At 39.8% G+C, this 20,452-nt stretch overlaps 1 protein-coding gene across 3 annotated transcripts in view; it reads left to right on the plus strand.

The window, feature by feature from the left end:
• The window catches only part of iqsec1a (IQ motif and Sec7 domain ArfGEF 1a), a 93,095-nt gene that overhangs the window by 12,774 nt on the left and 59,869 nt on the right, over nt 1-20,452 (plus strand). For 2 of the 3 annotated variants that reach the window (XM_072367423.1, XM_072367416.1), the window contains exons 2-3: nt 6,634-6,663; nt 13,648-13,755. In XM_072367423.1, coding sequence (XP_072223524.1) covers nt 6,634-6,663; nt 13,648-13,755 — 138 coding nt within the window. The remainder of the gene's footprint in view (nt 1-6,633; nt 6,664-13,647; nt 13,756-20,452) is intronic. The other variant, XM_072367417.1, reaches the window with a different exon arrangement.

The following is a 20,452-nucleotide window of genomic DNA, read 5'->3' on the forward strand; positions in this document are numbered from 1 at the left end:
GATAGAGGGGAGCAGTTATTATATTTCACTGTATATTTAGTTCATCATTAAATCCAATCAAAAGTACAATTTATCAATGAAAAGTCCTGAGAATATTAAAATGTGTCACATGCAGTATGACACGAATTCACTGTTAAAAACATATTTTTCAAACAGAAGAGTTTCATGAAAAAGATGTTAATTAAAATTTCAGGCTGAATTTAACTTGCCACTGTCCAGCTTTTTCGACTAGAAATAAAAGAATAATGCGGCCAAACTGCAGTTTGACAACAACTGTGATGAGTAACTGGGTCAGTACATCGATTCTTCAAGGTCCAGATCCTCTGCTGGTGCATTTCATACTGCTTGTTTAGCTAAATAATGTATTGACTGGTAGTACAGTGCCAGTAGATGATGAGAAATCAAAGCGGGTGAAGGAAGCGAGTGGACCGCTCAGCATCACATACAAACATGTAATATGTGCACAAGTGTGTGTTTGTGACAGACTACCACCCTCATTTTGTAGGTCAGACAGCCCGTGGGGGTCAAGCACCAGTAACTCCTTTGAGATACATAGTTTGACAGCGCTACGAGAAGCAAACCTCTACAGAGAGCTGCACTGAGTCATTAGAGCTGCTTAGTCATACACGTTTGTGCAGCTAATTAGCTGTTGATTTGTACAGATCCTGGAGGTCTCAGTATTATGGAGGACAGAAGTGTGAGTTGCACTGTGGAACATGTGATGAGTACCTTTCATTTATTCACTTGACTGAGAAAAGCTTTAAACAAAGGAAAGCAGACATAAAGACACAAAAGCACGTGTCTCATCAGAGACCCATGAGCACAGTCCACATCAAACGTTGGCAAGCCGTGTGCTTTATCACGACTTCAGTGGAAAATGGATCTGATGTGAAGCGCTGTGCAAGATCATCAAGCAGCACAGTGTTCCACTGAGGAGCCCGCCTCTGTGAGTGAGCTGTTGTAGCCGACCGCAGGTTCGAGTCATTGATCATTTCATGACATTGTTGTGAATGGAGGCGAGAGCTGCAAAATTGCAAGAAGTGCTGTTTTGTTTTCAACTGAAAGTTCTGTTTTTTTCTGACGTGATTTGTCGCAGTGATTTTTCATCACAGCTTTAAGTTTGAGTTTGACGGCAAAAGCTTGAAGCACAGCACAGTTGCTGCTGATTGATGCAGTGTATTGATTTACCCAAATCATACTTTGTAATTGTAGAGAATACTTCAAGAATCCGTACGGGAATCTAGCTTTTAACTCGATTAGAAAGCAATGAGATGCCTTTCTCTGTGTAGAAATGATGTTAACAAAACATATAGATTTGCAATAGTGGCATCCAGTATGAAGTTAAATTTCCACTGCAAGAGTATCACTTGAGCCCTGTCCCATCAAGACAAAAACACTGCTAATGCTTACCCATCTGACTGTTTTCTTCAGTGGTAAAGGATGCAGTTGGCATTTTTTTGCTGGGTCAAATCCCTCTGGGTTCTGGACAGTCGTAATAACTCTGTACTCATTCCACTGCACAATTGACGTGCAACTCTGTTTAAACCACACATTGGGAGGATGACAAGCCTAACAAGAACACTTACTCATCAATAGGACAAATAAGATCACCTTAAACAGAACACTTTTACCCCCCCAAAAGCTTATACGTACAGGAAAACTCAGGGTAGCTGTTTTCATACAGATATTGTGCTATGAAAACACCGCCTCCTTTACTGGGAACAAACAGGGACAGCATGTCACCGTCCCAGTGTGTGTTTTCATATAGCATGCTGGTGTCTTTGATTTAGAGAGTGATAACACTGTTTGTGTTTAGAGCATTGCATTCCACTGTGGCAGCTCTCGCTTACACACGGATGTTGATTTAAAGGCGGAGGAGACGATTGCTATTAACCCCAGTCTAGTCCCTCTCCTCAGAACAGCACGCTGCACAATTATTACAACATTGTTACATCGGAAGTATTTGAGATAATTGCGGTAATTTTCATTAATCATGTTCATTAAAAGCTTTGTGAAACTAACAGGAATTTCATGTTTGGTGACAATATAGACAGAACAGACTGTTCTTCCTCAGGAAGCTTAGGTCCTTTAATGTCTACACCAAGATGTTTCATATCTTCTTTAGGTCTGTGATGGAGAATGCAATCTGTTTAGCAGCCTGCTCCAGCAGCAACAGCATTAGAGTCAGTGACTGGCTCTGTGCAGGGGACTGCTCTGGAGCTGATTGTGCAAAGAGGAATGCTGCACAAGTTAATGAACACAGTGGACAACACTGCCCACCCCCTACATAACGTAGTGTTGAAACAATGGAGTGTGTTCAGTAAGAGGCTTCTTCATCTGTTACGTCACAGAATGATACAGGAGCTCATTCCTCAGGTCACTTGGTCATTTTTTCATTGATTTAATATTTTCACACTATTTTCCACAATCTTAGAATCGACTGATAGCACTGAAACAGTTTCAATGTTATAATGTTGCCCCATGTCCTCTGCTGTAAACACGTCATCCTTCCTGTGTGGAGTTCTTTCTTTTAGAAAGCGGCACATTTGAATGAAGTCTTTATTGATGTTTCCGTATTTATTGCCGTTCAGTGGCGGTTATTGCTCATAATGTGCAAGGTTATTATTAATTGCAAATATTTGTTTGACAGTTAAAAATCCAGAAATATTTGATAATCTTTGGCACCTGTATCCCGATCTTTATAGTCTGTGTGAAAGGGGGATAAATGCGGAAAAACATCCTAAAAAAAGTGAATTTAGGACGTTTTTCCGCTCACCATTATTCTTGGTACAACATGAAATGTGTTTTTAACAGTATGAGTTGTACTCCAAAGTGCAATAGATCTAAAGAGTATCGGTTTTTGCATTGGTGATGTGAATGTGCCAGAGGATAACTGCGCTCCTCCTGGAAATCTGAAATGAGTTTCTCGCCTTGTTTTAGTTGAACTGCTTTAAAAAAAACATTAATTATGTGCTAATATTGGTGTTAAGAAAAAAAAAAGTATTGGGCCGTCATCAATCACACACCCTGGACATTCTGTAATTGTCTCTGATTTTCCTTTGAATAAAGGTGAGGAAATGGCTGAATATGTTTTCCCTTTATTGCCCAGGCAGTATGTGTTTTTTGTTTAAAATAAATTTATGTGTGAGTGTGTTTTTGTTTTCTATTTCCATATTAACGATGGTGGTGTGATGAAGTGCTACGAGACATTTCTTCAAGGCTTAACCCTACTCGATATTTTACAGCGGAAGAAAAAACAAATAATGGGTATATAATTACACTGGAGCAGGTCTTTCCTGATAGAGGTAAGGAAAGTAAAACAGCTTTAGGGGAACTGTCCAAGCCTTGATGATGCATGGCACTGGAAATTCTACACATACACATTTAAAAACAGGGGTTCACAAGCAGAGAGGTGTGATGATATGTTGATCATTGCAGCTGTGTGGCCTGCAGTAGACGATGTTCCAGTTCGTTTGAGGCTGAGCTGGGAGCTATGATTAGTGCATTTCTGCAGTCGTGTCCAGTTGCACTTACTCTTGCAGAAAGGCAGATTGGTAAACTCTGAGTCAGCATTTTTTGTGCACGGTATGCCCTCTGTTCTATTCCACCCTCACAACAGGAAACAGGCTGTGCTCGTTGCAACAGATCCTCTATCTGGGGAAAAAAAGAAAAGGGGCACAAATGTACACCAACCACGGATGCGGAGATAAAGGACAGGTTGAAGTCACTGACATGGCGGAAAAGACCGAACTTTTCTGTCACTGCAGATTTGGCTTCTCTTTGGGCCGGTATTGGAGGAAGCAAACTTATGGGGGACTTGCCTTAAAATGATACTTGCAATGGGATTTGGCCTCCCATGCATTATTTAAAAGACTTTGGGAATGCACCTCGGTGCGCCATGGCAGATTGTGTTTCTGCGCAATGTAGAAGAAAAACTGTTTGACTCCTCCATTGAAGTGTCCTGTCGACATAAGGATGATCAATTCCACTAAGATGAGAAAATTAAACATGAAATGTTTTCCATACTTTGCTTTTTCTTTTTTTTTTGTGTTAACCTGTCAATTTTTAGGATTATGTAAAGAAATTAGCATGTTTTTCCTCAAACATACAACTCCTGGCTGAGTTTTAATGCATCTTTTTCAGAAAGTGCAAATTTTTTGAGAAGAAAATGTTTTACACCCAAAAGCTGAGAAGCTACTTCCACATGGATGCAAATACCCTCCGCTGAGAGTCCTTGGTTTGATTATAAGTGGGATATATCTTTACAGCATGTCATTTCCTGTCCATGAAGGCAGAAAAAGCCATTGTGCAGTTAAAGTGAAGTACATACTTGTTACCTGAAGCCTTCAAATGGCTTGAATTTTCTTTTGTTTTTATAAATATATAACAATGTTTGAAATCACAATGTAGAAACCACGTGGCAGTGAGAGAATGATTGCTGCTATTAATCTTGACAAAAGTGTCCCAGCTTCTTTCAGATTTACAGAGCTGGAGCAGGTGGCTGTTTTAGAGTCATTAAAAACATACTGTAAACTATATGCTCAGCATCAAGTGGTTGATAAAAGCAACAAGCTGATGGACTCGGTACAGCATTTAGCATTTAAAGAGTCATACTTGCCCCTCGGGGTTGTTACTGACCAAAAACTGAGATGAAACCGAATGAATACAGGATTAACATTTACCAGGTGTCCCGAAACAGGAATCCAAATTACTGGTAATGTTGCTCTCTAACTGCTGAATGGATAAGTTAACAGCTATTTGCTTGTATTTTTTTCTTTTATAACTTAAACAGCGACAGTATGACTGTGCTGTCTTCACAGCTTTTTGCCACAGCCCTATAATTGTCTAAAAATCTTTAACTTATCAGGCAGTAGCACGGATGGGCGCAGAGTGAGCTTCCACATGAATAGCAATGACTGATTATGCTTCCCATTGTGTGAGACGCAGCAGACAGTCCATCTGTCTTCTGTAGGAGTGTGATGCTACTGCATTATGAGAACAAAAACAAATCACCATGCTCACAGTATTAGTATTCGTATTAGTGGTTGTAAGGGTAGATTTAGCAAGACTTCGTGGTCGGTTTAAGAGAGGGGCGTTTCACCAAAACATTAGGGATTTATGGTTTTTCATCTGATTATTTTTTTCTCTGATGTGTTCACTTTAAAGCAATCAATAGCTTCCATAATTGCAGTTGTGTCTGAACCCCAGCATGTGTGTCTCCTCCTACCACTGCATAATGCTGATGCCGCTCTTGTGTTCAGAGGACCCTTATTTGCTGAACAGTTCAACATTTCCTACAGAACCTACAGTGCCTAATGGCAGAGTTAGTCGCTGTATTGTCTTTACCTCACTGTTTCTTCTATGTGGAAAGTGCAAAGAGCCAACAAGGCGGCTCATAAATTCGCCCTAATGCAGCCATGCAGTTGCTTTATTGCCCCTTAGTGCTATGGTTCACAGGACAGGCTACATTTTATTTCTGCAGTGAGAGGAGTACTTTCCCTGTGCAGTGCTATTTATTGCAGCCTGTATAGCAGTGCTTATGAAATTTCAGGGAAAACTGGAGAGCAAAGTTGAGTAACAACGAATGTTATTGTGATATTCACAGGGCCAGTTGTGTGGCTACATATATACCTGTATATCTGAGTTGAGTGAATCTGGCTTTTGAAGTAACTCAACACTTATAATTTCTATTTCTGTGAAATAAAGTATTTCTGTTTTGTTTTCTTTAATAGTTTATTTTGATTTTGTTTTATTTTTGTCTGATAGTGTGTATACTGGTATATAATTTTCAATGCTACAATACCAAATAGCTCATGAGAGGCATGAACTTGAATTCCTCTAGTTAATTTAATCCAGCATCAATGTGTCGGTATGATCAGACCTCTCTTAATCTTTCTTAGATAACAATTTTCAGTGTAAACTTGGTTACTGTTTTTTTTGGTAAAATGCATCTTGGGATCTGTAGTCATCCTATACTTTATATCTTTATATTTACAGACTTCAGTTATGAACTTTTTAATGAAAGGACCATGTATATTGTAACTTTTGTAGTAATTCTTCTGCTGGGAGAGTTTCATGCTTCTATAATTTCTAAAAACTCCACCACAAATGACCTAAAATTGTTTATTGACTAAATTAACCTGATCGTTAGCTTCAGTTTGGCTCATTTCCAACTTTTTATTTACTTGCATACAGTTAGACTGTATGGTAGTAGTAACCCCTAATTATGGCCAGAAACCTGACCTTAGAATTTAAACTCCAAAGCCCAAAAATAATAAAAAGAAAAGATGCCACATTCATTTGTACAGGTGGCCATTTTTGTAACACCCAGCGGATGACTTATTTGTAAGTTTGTTAATGTCATTCTGAAGACATTGATGGAAATTGAATACTCGTCATTTATAGCCCTTTCTGAGGAGAGCAGACTCAACTGTTCAGAAGTGTAGCACCTGTCAGTGCCATGTCGTTAAACTTAGCTGCAGCAGTGGAATTGCTGAATCAAATGATCGTGTTTAGTGAGGCATTTTATCTAACTGTACACTTCCTTAGCTGCATTACTGACACACTGCAGCATCCTCGTTTCCACCTGCTTAACAAAATCATTAAACCATCTTTTTTTTCTCTGCCTTTCAGATCTGAATGTGACCTTTCCCGAATGGTCAGGTACATCCAGCTGCTCTCATAATATCATTCTCTAATTTTTTGTACGTCTGCTTTTTGAGGTTTCACATTTAATAGATTTCTAAATTCTGTGACTTTTAGAAAAAACACAAGTGATACATAAATCTTATGATTGGTGCTATGTAACTAAGAATCCAGACACTAGTTGGGGGGAGGTTGTTTTCCTTTCTTCTGCAGGATCGAGGCAGAGCTGTGTGGCGGTGGTAATTGCGTATTTGTTTTTCTGTTATATGTGGTTACGACAGTGGGCAGAGGATATTATGAAATTTCATATCAAGGCCACATTCCACTGCTGTTAGTTATTGGTTGTGGGAAAGTCAGTAGAAGGAGCTTCGTAGAAATGTCTCTACTGACAGAGTGAAGATTTAAAACTGTTGTGTGAATCCCCCACTGCTGTGAACACAGCTGAGGAATATGGCCCAGAGAGTAGATGGGCTTCCTTCACTGGTAAAATTGCTCATTTTGTATATCTGAAGTGCTCTGTATTGGGACCCCAAACAGTGTCTCAACAAGTGAGAGACAGGCAGAACCTGCCCTGTGTTTTTGTCGGGTTTTTTTCCAGGCCATGTCTGTTATTTGCTCTGGCAATTGGCTGCCTATGCTCCCCAACCTGTGTTTCTTCTGCTCTACAGTCCAATTTTAAGTTGAAAGCAAATCCAGAGGGCCGCAGTTAGTCGACTGTCTTTGTTTAGGTACCGCTTCTGTATGAGTTTATCTCTGAGTATGAGTATGTATTCAAAATTGGGACACATATGTGTGTGGTACACTTTCTGCCTCCCTGTGGCATTCCCACCAGTGTAAGTGTACTGGAAAAATAACAGATGCTTAAAATGTCTATGATGAAAAACATGGCTCTTTTTATATATATATAAATTTATAAATTTGATGCTATTATAATTGTGTTATTGTCCTTAAAATATATTGATCAATATACATTTTTCTAACACATCCGAATGCATTTGAGAAGTAAGAAACTTCAATCGTGTTTTTAGCTACAAAACCTTGCATTGGGTGAAATAGTGTGTGAACAAAAGGAATTTTCTGAAATACTAAATAATTGAGTGTTATTTCACACTGGAGACTTTAGTTCTTTGAGCACATACACCTGTGATGCCAATGAGTTTCACTACTGGTGTTCATTGTACTTTGCAGCTCCCATCATGAATAATTAAAAACTGACAAAAATATTGGGAAAACAAGATCAGAGACAAGAAGGTATGAATTAAAAAAAAACAGATTTCTAAGTAAAGTGCAACTCGAAACCAAATATCTGTTATCATTTAGTCCTTTGCCAAGAATGTTAGCTTTTATGTTTTTCCATCTAACAGATGTAAAATCGTACCTTCACATACGTTTCAACCTTATTTTTCCATATCTCTCAGCACTAGTTGTTGTAGAGGCCGTGAGTGAAAGGAAAAGCAAAACAGTAGAAATGGAGGACAGAGCTTCAGAGGCAAACAATCCCATCTCACCAAATTAAGGTTTTGATGTGGTTGGAAACCTCCCAAATGGCAGCAGCCCTCTACATTCTTGGTTGTTGATTTAGTATCACAGCTCTCAGACTGTACTCTTTATTAAAACCACCCATGGCAAAAAAAAACAAAGGGTAGAAAAAAAGATTGTGATATGATGACAAACTGTTCCAGTTGACAGTTGGACATTTTGTGTTTGTAAAACATACCTGAAAATTTTAGATAAATGTGTTGTAATTAATGTATTTTTGTTTTTCCTCTATGAAGCTCAGGCAAAAAAGCAAAGCAAATACAGCCACCTTGTAATTTGTATTTCTAAAACAGATACCTGCACAAGTATAGATATGGAAATCAGACTGCTGTTAAAAGAGAGCGCTTGTAGATCTGAACGAGTTGTTGCAGCTGGCTGATTGTCAGGAGACAACAGAAAGTACAGTGAACTCCTTCAAAAAGATAACTGAGTTTGGAGTGTAGCAGAGGATGTTGGTTGTTCGCTGTCAGCTTTGTCTAAAATCTGGAGCAAGTACAAACAAAATGGGAAGTTGTAAAAGGGAAGCATACAAGTGGACCAAAGCATCAGGAAAGCCTTGAAAATAAAAATGAAAAATTGAAAATTCACAACAAAAGAAAATGAAAAACAATTGGACAGAATGGATGGATGAATAAAGTCACAGACTGATACATTTCATTCCAGGCTGTAGACTTACCAGCAAATGATTGCCAGTACATTTTTTGGCTCCTTTTCACATCAATGATTAATGACGCAATTAACTTTGACTGCTTTAAAACGCATCTTTAGTTTGAGCAAAGTGTCTTATAAAACATGCACCTTGTGACTCTAAAATAAACGCACCGCTGAATGTATTTTGAAGTCATGTAGTGAATAATTTACTTCAACAAATTGGCCAAAAAAGGGGGTCTCATCTTGTGGAGGGATTAGATTTTTTGGTACAATATCAGTCAAGTCCATTGTTCTTCTCCTTTTTAATTTCTCCATCTTTTCCCTCTTCTGTTAGATTTTGATTTGTTTGTTAGTTTTTGCAGTCAACACTGGCAATAGGCAGAGTTAACGGGAAAGCACTCACTATAAGATGGCACTCTTGTCCCAGCATGCAACACTGCATGATGTACCTTCACGTTCTCTATAGCAGATTGTTTTAGGGAATAGCAGATCTTACTCATCAAATATACCATAACAACAACAAATATTGAAATGTTTTTTATCAAAAAGAAAAATCCAGTGTGTTGATAGAAAAATTTAGATGTTTTTGCCCAATACTAAAGTTCTGACTAAATGAGGAAAAATAGATTCAGTCATTTTTTGGAGTCTTTAAAAGCACCCACCACAATAACACCAGGCAGTACAGCTAAGCCAGGAGCCCATGTTGGAGCACAAAGCAGGACAACTAAAGTGCTTTCACAACAAAGCCACATTCATTAGCACCCTGAAAAACAGGCGTAGGTTGTGATGAAATACAAAAACTGGTAAGTGCGTCCCGTCCCTTATACATCCATGAATTTGGCAATGTGCTTTGTAGTTAATGTTAATGTTAAGATTGAAGAGATTTTATCATAAAAAAATGGACTTTTCCCAAGTACATTTTTTTTTACTAAAAAAATAATTATTTTCCACTGTTTGCAAAAGCAACAATAAATCCAATGAGAGCTGTTAAGATCTGTTGAGACGCTGATATTTCTTATGGTGGTTTGTGGCATCAGGAGGCTTGCTGTGAAACCTTTGGATCTTGTGGGCTTCAGTAGGGGCCGCTGTGAATTAGCTTGTTCTGATGCCTCCAGCATTGGAACAGTCAGTCTGATAGTTGATCAGATTGGGATTGGGAAAGAGCCTCAGCTTGTTGTGTTTCTTGAGCTGTTGCTGAGCAGATTTTGCAATGTGATGAGATGTATTGTCCGACTGGGCAAGGCCGCAATCAGGGAGTGCTTTTGGGCTTTACAATTCCTCCAGCACAGAAAATCAGCAGCACTGTCCATGGTGCATTAGAAAACTGTCCTGGTTGCAACACTGTATGTGTTCCACTGATGCAGAAGAGACGTAGTGTAAATATCCACAAAAAAAGAGTCCACTCAAAGTGCTATGCGATTTTTAATAATTCCAAATTTTCTTGAAGCTGCGTTTTTAAAGGGGGTTTTGCACAACAGTGTGCTGTGATTGTCTCTTCAGAGAGCATGCTGATCTGCTTGCTGTAAGCACAGAGTGGCTTCTGATGAGATTCTGCATCCCAAAAGAGATCCTGTTACATTTATGCTTTGATTTGGAACCTGCCCTGCAGAGGGGTACTAAAGGCATGGGAGTCATTCCATCCAAGTTCTGGCACATTAAAGTCTTTCAAATTTGCTCCACAAGAGCAGCTAAATTGATTTACGGAGTGTTTGTACTCTATGTTTAAGCAGGGTCATTGTGGGTCAGTTATATTCAGCCAGGTGTTCCTATGTCCAAATAATGTTTAGGTTTAGGGTGAAGTAAAGTGAAAACTCATTCTCATGGTTTGTTGTGGTTCCCCATTTGTATCGCTACTTAAAGCAGCTTGAAATCTGTACAGCCACCAAAGCAACACTCTACTGACAAAACTCGGCAGACTTGCAGTCACTTACATTTTGCACCTTGTTAATATGCCACTAGTGAGCATAGCTGTTTAAAATTTTGTGTGTTACATGGCTTGGTAGGTTTCATTACCATTAATAATATAAAAGCCACTGAACTTGGCACAGGCACGATGAATAAATGAGCCCTAGTCCCACTGGATTGCTTTGCACTGGTTTAAAAGAAGTTTGCATGTGGAGGGAGCCAGAGAGATTGGCCCGGTCAGTGATGCCAGATTATTTTCATCCACGCTCCGTGCCTAATGATAGAGAAGTAACAACATGGTGGCTTTTAATTGGTCTGCTGTTGTGTAATCAGAACGGATGGCTTCATTCAGATGTGATTAGAATTTGGCATAGATATTCAGGCAGGCGCTCGACAGCCTTGGTGACCTCCTTTTATTGGATTGTTCTTCAGTAAATGTCTGGCATTAAGACTCCTACTCCTCCCGCTCAACGGGATGCACTTTTGCACAGCTCTCATTCATAAACCCAGATGAGCAAATGGCAAATAGCCTCTAGATGAGGAATAGTCTGTCACTTTATCACAATGACAGGAGTGAACGTGTGAGACAAAAAAGCTCTTGTTATTTGTGACTGGCGAGCTTCATGATGGATAGTTGTTGGACCAAGCATGTAACAGAGCAAATTTATGCCTCACAGTGCTGTGGGTGCTATATCTATTCCTGTGGACCTTCTCACTGGTCCGCATTCTGTCAGTTTTTTTTTCCTGAACTTGTTTGGTTTGACTCCAATAAATGCCAGGGGAGCTTGTCATAAAACTGCAGGGAAGTGACTGACTGGAGGTATTCTGGAAAGCCTGGGTGAAGTCTGTGGCTTTTATTTCCCTGTACTTCCCTGCCGAGACTTGGGAAACCAGAGAGGCGGGGATTATACAGCTCAACCATTATTATAGAGATGACAGTGAAGAGAATAAAGCTTTGCTGTGCTGTTGTGGAGGTCAAAACCTCTTCCAAAGCGTGTCTCAAAGCAACACCAGGCAGCAGAGTGTTTCCAATCAATTCAAACAATAGTTCAGCCCAACTGATTGTTAGTGATAAAACAAAATTTTATCCCTGAGGAATTAGCATATCATATAAAGGCTCCCTCTTTATATGATATAAAGGGGTTAGTTAGAGCATACAGAATACACACTTGAAACATCTTCTGGAGATGAGATACTAATGGTGTGACTACGGAACTGCTGCTGAAGGGCAGGGCAGTGTTTGGACTCATCTAAGTAATTCACACATAGGTGCAGTGACCATATGTGCCAAGACAGTTGAACTGACGTGTCTGCAGGGGTGGGAGGGGATGGTGAGTGTTTCAGAACTGCTTTAGAGCTGTCTCGCACCCTCAGCCAGCGCCATCCTCTGGGATCGCACAAATCTTTCGTCCTCTGCCTCCTCCTTCACCATTTCTTGTTGCTATGGAGAGCGATGCTCAACTCTGATGAGTAGGACACTGAGCTCTCTGTTTTTGTCCTTGTGCAAGTTCCCTTTGACTGAAAAAAATGGATTTCAGGTCTTAATCAGGCATTGTTCTTAACATACCACTCCACAGGAGTGCAATCAAACACAGCACGTGCGTGCAGTGTGCAAGAAAGCAAAGATGCAAACAGCATGGGTTTTCAGGCAAAGAGCATCTCTGTCTGATGGAAAAGAGCTGCCATTTCTCATGAGCTGTGAGCGTTTGTGAAATAATCATTGTACTGACAGGTTTGCAACAGGATCGGAGTGTTTGACTGTGGCAATATTGTACTAACTAATGGGTGAAAGGAAGTACATTCAGAAGAAGGCACGGTTCATCGCTCCCAACTCAGCCAGAGCAGCGACATTAGCATTTTTTAAATTAATAATTCATTATGTCGAAACAGAAACAAATGACAGCAACCGAGACACAATTAGCCTGTTCTGTTTTTCAGGCCCTGACTGTAGGACTTTTCATGCTGATTCTGTGTTGGCAAGCTGAGTTAAACAATGAGGGTAATCACGTTCTTTTGTATAAATGCTTTTACAAAATGCATGACTGCGAGGAAGGGTGTGACTTTATGTTTTCTATAAATATCTGTGTCTCAGAGAGCGATTGGTAGGTTGTTGGTGCTTCAGTGCAAGTTTACAGTTTGAGGAATATGCTTGGGCCATCTGAGACAACTTGCCTAAAGGTGCCCAGTGGAAAATGTTAGCAAACAGTAGATGAAACAGAAATGTTTCTGAGGACATTGTATTCCGTAAAAAGAGGTCAGACATGTCTGAGTAATAACAAGTAAAGGGAAAAAGTGCTTTATGAGCTGCAGACAAAACACAGTGAAGTAACAGAGATACTACAAAGAAACCTACAACATGTAGTCATTTTTTGGGGGGGTATTTTGTTTTGTTTGTTATCCTCCAGCCTTTCTGGAATCATACGTGTCAGTCAATTGTTTATAATGGGCTCTGTTTTTTCACTTTCCTTGTACCTGGCCTGTCACAAAATCAAACAAAGACATATTTTTGACAGAAACGTATGGGAATAAATTCGTCATAATACATGTTTGATCAACAGTAGAACATCTTTTTTTTTAAATTTGGCATTAGCATTCAATGCCCTGCTTTGTCTTGGTGGATATTGTGGTTATATCATCGGCTTAATGTTTTAAAACAAAATCATTTTCAAGGCGTTGCTATTTTTCCTTTTAAAAGGATAAGTCCTAACACAATACAGAAATGTGAACTAGCTGGTTTGTGGCATTTACCGTGTCCAAAAATGAAGGCCTCAAACTTTGGGATACCTCTGATGGAAAATGCATGAATTATAGCTAAGCTGTCATCTCAGATTAAGAGATTTCTTTCATATCGGTCATCATATGTTCGCAGGTTTGTGTCTTGTTGTGACACTGTTTGTCCTTCCATAGGAGACATGCATCTCTGCCGGTTGAAGCCACAGAGAATCCCAGGAGGTTGATGTCTGAAGGTTGCAGAAGGGTCACCCCCTGCCGCAAGTGGAAGTCTGCTTCCTTTGGGTACAGTAAGATGTTACTGTTACTATTATACTCATAACCTTTCATTTTTCCAATAAGCATTTCAGCAGCAAGAGTGAAACAATGTTTCTCTTGTCCTGCTTCCCTTATTGTCTAGAAGTCATCACAGGTCATTTCGATCTCTGGCTGATTAGCCCTTCTTTGTCTGATGCATCAGTCATGACAGCTCGACAGCTGCAAACTTTGCAGTGTTCACACGTTTGAAGCTCTGCAGCTGTTCTCCAGGTGTCAGCATTTTATGACAACAGTTTGAGTGCTGCTATTTGCTCTTCTGATCTATGCACTCAACCTCTTCGACAAAACATACTGCAGGAGGAGATCATTAGGCACAACCTTAATGAAATACCATTCATGCATAAATGAGCAGTCACTGCTGCTCAGCCACTAGGCTGTGCTGGGCTCGGACCTTGAGAGCCTCTCAACGAATAGAGAGAGAAGGGAGCACTCAGTTACATCTGTGGAACTCACTAAGGGGGCTTCAAAAGACTTTTCGGAGAGTTTCGGAGACGCCTCCGGGCGCTTTGTGCCTCATCATTAAAAAGAAATGTGTGCCTAATCCATAGCCCTCTTTTGGCTCATGTGTAGCCCAAAAATAAATCCCACTGCATACTTGGAGCATATTCTATTTTTAAAAGGCACAGCTCAGAAGTTTTTGACGAGTAAAGCATTTTTGGGTTGTTTTTAGACTTTGGAAAGCTTGCAGAAATGAAGCATTTGCAAAGCATTTTTTGCTGATTAATTCCTCACAAAATTGTGCTCTGTCTCTCCTCTCCGCTTGCCTCGGTGTGATTGTTGCTCAGTGAGTCATTTTCCAGTACAGCTGAAGGCTAGTAGGCTAAATGGATCATGACTTTAAACAAGATGATGGCTGCGAGCAGAAGTTGATCGTTTTCCTTCTTGGCTCAGCAGCGTTGTTTGCCTCTTAAGGCTTACCTATCTCTCATGAACATCAGTTAAAATCAGCTAAATGCTAAAAGGCAGAGTGTGAAAGGCAACTTGTCCTCATCAAAACCTGATTATTTTGTTATTGGCTGATTTCATTCAGAAGGCTGTATTATTACTGTGTGTAATGTTACTTTGTGAGTCAGTTATTTTAGTGATTTTCGGGATATGCAGGGATTTGTTTGACCATCTTGAATCACAGAGTCAGGCTTTTAGATGTACTGACAGTCAATGATTGCTCCCAAAATAGTAAGCATACATGCAAAAAGCATTGATTATACCAGAGTATTTCTTAAATAATGGAGGAGCAAAAACTGCTTTGATTTTGGTAAACGTTTGATTGTGCCAGCGGGCTCCACCCTGCTGATTTGATAGCTTGAAGTTGGCTTTATCTGTTCTAGTGATAATGTGGCAGGCAGATGGTTCATCCTGAAAAGTATTTTTTTTTAAGTACCTGCCCTTTTTCCAAACAAACCCTCTGAGATGTCATGTCGGGGCTAGTTACAGAAGTAGAAGAAGACCTTTATATCAGTGTTTCCCTTTGTTTAGATTATATTCTGTAGCAAATACTGTGGTAATACCTTTTACAGTATAGTCTTTCTTTCACCAGTTTAAAGTTTAAGTGTATGTGAATTAGAAGCTCATTGAATGCATTTTTTAAAATCCAAGGGTCAAATTCACACAAACAAACACAGAAACACAGAGTTTTACTCACATTCGACTGGGCTTACTTAAAGTAAAAAAAAAAAAATAGTGGTTCACCGCGTAACTCAAACTGAAAGTAAACATTTTTTTTATAAAGACCTTGGATACAGCTGTCTTTTGTTGTGTTATGTCTTGACTTATTTTTCAGGTACAGCTTCCTTTAGCTGTGGAAGCTCATTTGACATAATGGCACAAACATCAGGTGCCAGATTTTAGTCCCGGATGTCGCAGTATGTAGACCACATAGCAACATTTCTCGCATTGTGTTTGAAGACAAATGTGGGCAAATGTTATATAATTATTCTCCACTGAGGACCTCTGCTGTGAGTCTTTGTGAAAGTTTTTTGTGACAGTATTTTCAGATTATGTTTGTGTGGCAGTAACAGGGAGTTGTTAAATATTAATTGCTTTGCTGTTTGGGACCTACGGTGCCGTACCTAGCAGCATGCTTATTGCCTCGCATGTTTTCGATGAATTTGGGTAATAATTGTTTTTAGACTTGAGATAATTCATCTCAAATATTTGTTGTTTCAAAGTATATGTGTTGTGCTTTTGTAGCCCACTCATTTTAAGCTTAAGTTATTTTCAAACAGCTGTTTGATGCTCTCATATGATAATTGCTTCGGCTAATTCTGTGTAAACTTAGTTGAGGAAGGTATTACAAATTAATATGAGAATTTTGGTCCTGGAGCAGTGTTGCTCGCAGAGACCATCCTACTCATGCTTAATGCCAGAGTTAGCGCAATCTCTGAGGACAACCAATCAGATTCAGAGTAAACAGAGCTCTTTCTATACTGTAATAGTGGAAACATACACTGCGGATATACTTGAATTGTTGCTTCTGTCATTCTCTCCTCTTTAGCTCTCTTTTCTTGTTTACATGCTACTCATCTTGCTCAGCCTGCAGGTTTTTTTTTTTGCTGTCGACCTCCCTCTTCTCAGCTTCTTGCAACAAAGCAATTTCATGCATAAGTAGCATTTGATGAATAACTGCAGGGAGCTTCATAGGCAATGCAATAACTTAGATGTGATAACTTAGTTCCTATGCCTAAATGTCTATATTTGGGACACTACAACGCTGGTTATGATGATTCTGCCAAAAAAACTGCTAAGCTGATCAGAAATAGCAAAGACTAAATCACCTCAGCAAAAAGAAATCCACCCTGCAAACTGTTCGCTTCACTGCCACCACAATCTAATTTAAATGTTTGGAGTACATACATTTGAATCTAGTAGTTTCATAGACAGTCCCAGCTATACAGTAGACCTCAGTTATAGTGGATTTCCTTGTTAGTCTTTGATGTAAAAATAAACCCAACTCAACCCAAACCTGTTGTAGTTGCAGCAATTGCAATTTTCATTGTTATGAAGCATAGTGGTCTCTTCTCTTTCTTCTTTCTTGTTTTGCTTTTTACTAACCAACAGTCCAACACGGTGGCGGCCTGTATGACTCATCACATCCCAAGACAAAATAAATTTACTGTATTTCCACACGGTTTTTGGATATTTGAAAAGTCCATCAACTGAAAACTCAGGCTCACAACAAATGCAGGTGTCAGTGGATGTTGATAATGACTGTCAAGAGAAGTTAGCTGGAGACAAAAACTTTAACTCTGATAACTATGACAATAACTGTAATTATGTGATCGTGACAGTTGAGCATTGCTGTCCAAAACTGTCTCTGTCCTGGCTACTGTTGCTGTGTCTTGCTTTAGTATGATAAAGATACTTAACTTTTGCAACCTTTACGTTAACATTGGAACCTTTGCGACCTTTTATATGCTGATAATTTTCTCAGCCTTGCAGTGTTATAAGTTGTCCAGACCACTTTGAAAACTGATATGTGCATTGAAATACATAGAAAAACACATCACAAAAAGCACAAAATCTTCACTCGTGAAATGCTGATATGTATGCCATTTTAAGTTGTACCAGTAAATTAGATGTGTCAGCTAAGTACATGCAAGCGTTTAATTAAAAAGACACATCTCAAGCGTTGTCTGATCTGATTTTAACTTCAGACCAGATAACGAAAACGGAAACTGGACTATAAATTCTATGGGCATTGGACTTCAGCACCTTGGACAGCGAAATATTTCAGCTAAGCCCCTTTCAGGCAATCACTGCTTTCCATTAATCGGACGGCAACTGAATGTGACGGTGTCATGCCGGAATTACCCCCAAGTGCTTTTCTGTAACATTTTGTGACATCAGTCTAACTAGGTTAGACCAAGTAGCATAAGTATCCCCTTCAACACTGCAGTCTAAATAAATGATAAAAGTCTAAACTGCTGCTGTCACATTTCCAGGCAGACATGCACATCAGCGGTGCCTTATGATCAGCTGTTGAATTCAACAGATCAGCGCTGTCCAAACTTTTCTACTCCATGGTTTCACCTACCCATTCAACACAGTCGCTACACGCTTGGCATGCTACTGTGAATTGTTTTGGCCTCATACGTGGCCTTGTGAAAAAAATTGTGCGCCTATACCTCTTCTCATACTAATGGGAAACATTGTGAGTTCACAATGATTCTTTGCTTCACTTTCACAGGCATGTCTGAATGAAGCTGCGAAGAATATTAACGTTTATATGAACAATGTCTGAATGACCGAATGCCATATCGTCAACAGATTGATGAAGTCATTAATATTACGTATCTCATGTCTGAAAAGGGCTTTCATGTGACTCCAGGGATTTGCACAAGAACACACTCTGTTATCGTCACCCAGTTGAATGAAACGGGCACTATCATGCCCATGCTGCAATAGAATATTTGAACTAGAACAAAGGTGGCAGATTACCTGACCCCCATCAGAACACCCTCATCAAATTGACGTACATGTGCCTTGAAGTGTTTCATGTCTTTCGATTCTTGACTTGCCTGCATCACTCATATACACAGTCAGTAAGAAGCTGGTAATAAACCTTAGCTTATAGACCCCCGAGCAAGAAGGAGGAACGAGATAGAGCGATATATAAAAGGTAATGCAGCTGAATGTTAACATGGTGAACATTGAATTAATTCAATGAAAGAGGATCATTGCTTTTATTTTAATAATAAATGTAGCACTATGACTGCATTTAGCTTTAAAAATGTCTCAACTGACATGAGCAAACGCAATAAGAATGGTTTCTATAATAGGTATAACAGGCTGTACTAAACTATATTTGAACAACAGTCAGTAACTCGGAGCCAGAAAAGGGCAAGGGACCCTGTGTGAAATGTGATTAGCAATTAAAAACACTCATTTACAAATAATTCAAGCCATAAATGTATTGAAAATATTACAAAAACTCAAAGTTTTATTGCTTTTGGAAACCTTTGCTTTATTTGAATTTGATTCATGCTTCTTATTTCTAAAAAGACTGGACTGGACAAGATGTGTAAAGGTCTGAGAAAGGAATAATGATTTCAGAAGTTAAGATGGAAATGAGTTCATTACTCTGAAATGCACATTTCCACTCAAGAATAAAGTTTCATCCATCCATCCATTTTCTATACTCTCTTAATCCGTCGATCAATACGCGGGGGGGGCTGGAGGCTATCCCTGCGGTCATAGAGTGAGAGGCGGGGTGATGATCTGGAGAGATGCGTCAGATGGCACTGCATTAAAAGGAAATCTTGTCATCTTGAAAGATCATTGCATTTGCTCAAAACGTAGGCTCATCGCTTCACCAACAAATGCAAGTTAAAACCCCATTACCAAAGAAGAAGACATTGAAAGGAACCTAATTAATAAGACTTATAGACTCTAATGTGCTTTAATTACTATCTCTACAGACTACAACTAAATGTTGTGATATTGGCAGAAGTTTAAGACCAACAGCAGTGGTGGACTGTAGTGATATTACCATTGCTTTGATTTCACTTCCAGTGGTATGCTGTAAACCTGAGAGCTGGCCACAAAAACGCTGTCTGATTTTCACTGTTTACCCACAGAACCCGCAGTTGCAGTTGGTCATTGCTAAATCTACTGTAACACTGTTCTAAGCTGTTAAGATATAGCAAAAATTAACCAAATACATCACAAATGAACAATTTGAACTTGAATTCAATAGTTCAGTGGATCTTGGCTCTAACTCCCCTCAGTCAAAGTCACCGCCCCTCACGGCTCCCTTCATTATATTTACCTTGAACAGCTGATGTAAGACGATGGAGCTCCTCTTTTAACATTTAAAGGGAGCTTTTCCACGGCCTCTACTCCACTCTCACCTCCCCACCTCTGATTTTCATCTTGGTGTACATTTCAAGTGATGTTTTAAGTCTTGTCTTCAGAACTTTTGCTCCACTCGGATTCAAATTCAAAAAGGTAAAATCGAAGTTAAAAATCTTTCCCACTGTAGTATACAGAGACAGGGGCTGTTTTGACTTCAAAACATTGTATGTCTCTACCCATAATGTGTTGGAACATAAGCACTGGTGACGGGCTGTGAGAAAAAGATTTGCTCTAATATATATACAAATAACCTCTTCAGTCTTAAATATCAAATCTCTATTGCTAATGCCAGTGTTAATCTAATAATCAATACAAGTCATATTAACCAGAGTTTCTTTTAAGTGAGATCCAACGCAGCTGCCTTCTTTGAGTCCCTGATCACTTGAGATGGACTGAGGCAAAGGTTAAAACTGTCCTGCGGTATGGAAAGTCAACCATTCTAATTACTTTTTGGAAATCATGGGTTCTTTATCCATCCATCATCTGCCGTTTCTCTGGGGGTCGGGTCGCGGGGGCAGCAGCTTGAGCAGAGAAACCCAGACGTCCCTGTCCCCGGCCACTTCCTCCAGCTCTTCTGGGGGGACCCTGAGGTGTTCCCAGGCCAGCCGAGAGACATAGTCTCTCCAGCGTGTCCTGGGTCTTCCCCGGGGTCTCCTCCCAGTGGGACGGGCCCGGAACACCTCCCCAGGGAGGCGTCCAGGGGGCATCCTAACCAGATGCCCGAGCCACCTCAGCTGACTCCTCTCAATGTGGAGGAGCAGCGGTTCTACTCCGAGCCCCTCCCGGATGACTGAGCTTCTCCCCCTATCTC

The sequence above is a fragment of the Leuresthes tenuis genome, unplaced genomic scaffold, assembly GCF_036924035.1.
Source record: "Leuresthes tenuis unplaced genomic scaffold, fLeuTen1.0.hap1 SCAF_16, whole genome shotgun sequence".
In the NCBI taxonomy this organism is placed as follows: Eukaryota; Metazoa; Chordata; class Actinopteri; order Atheriniformes; family Atherinopsidae; genus Leuresthes; species Leuresthes tenuis.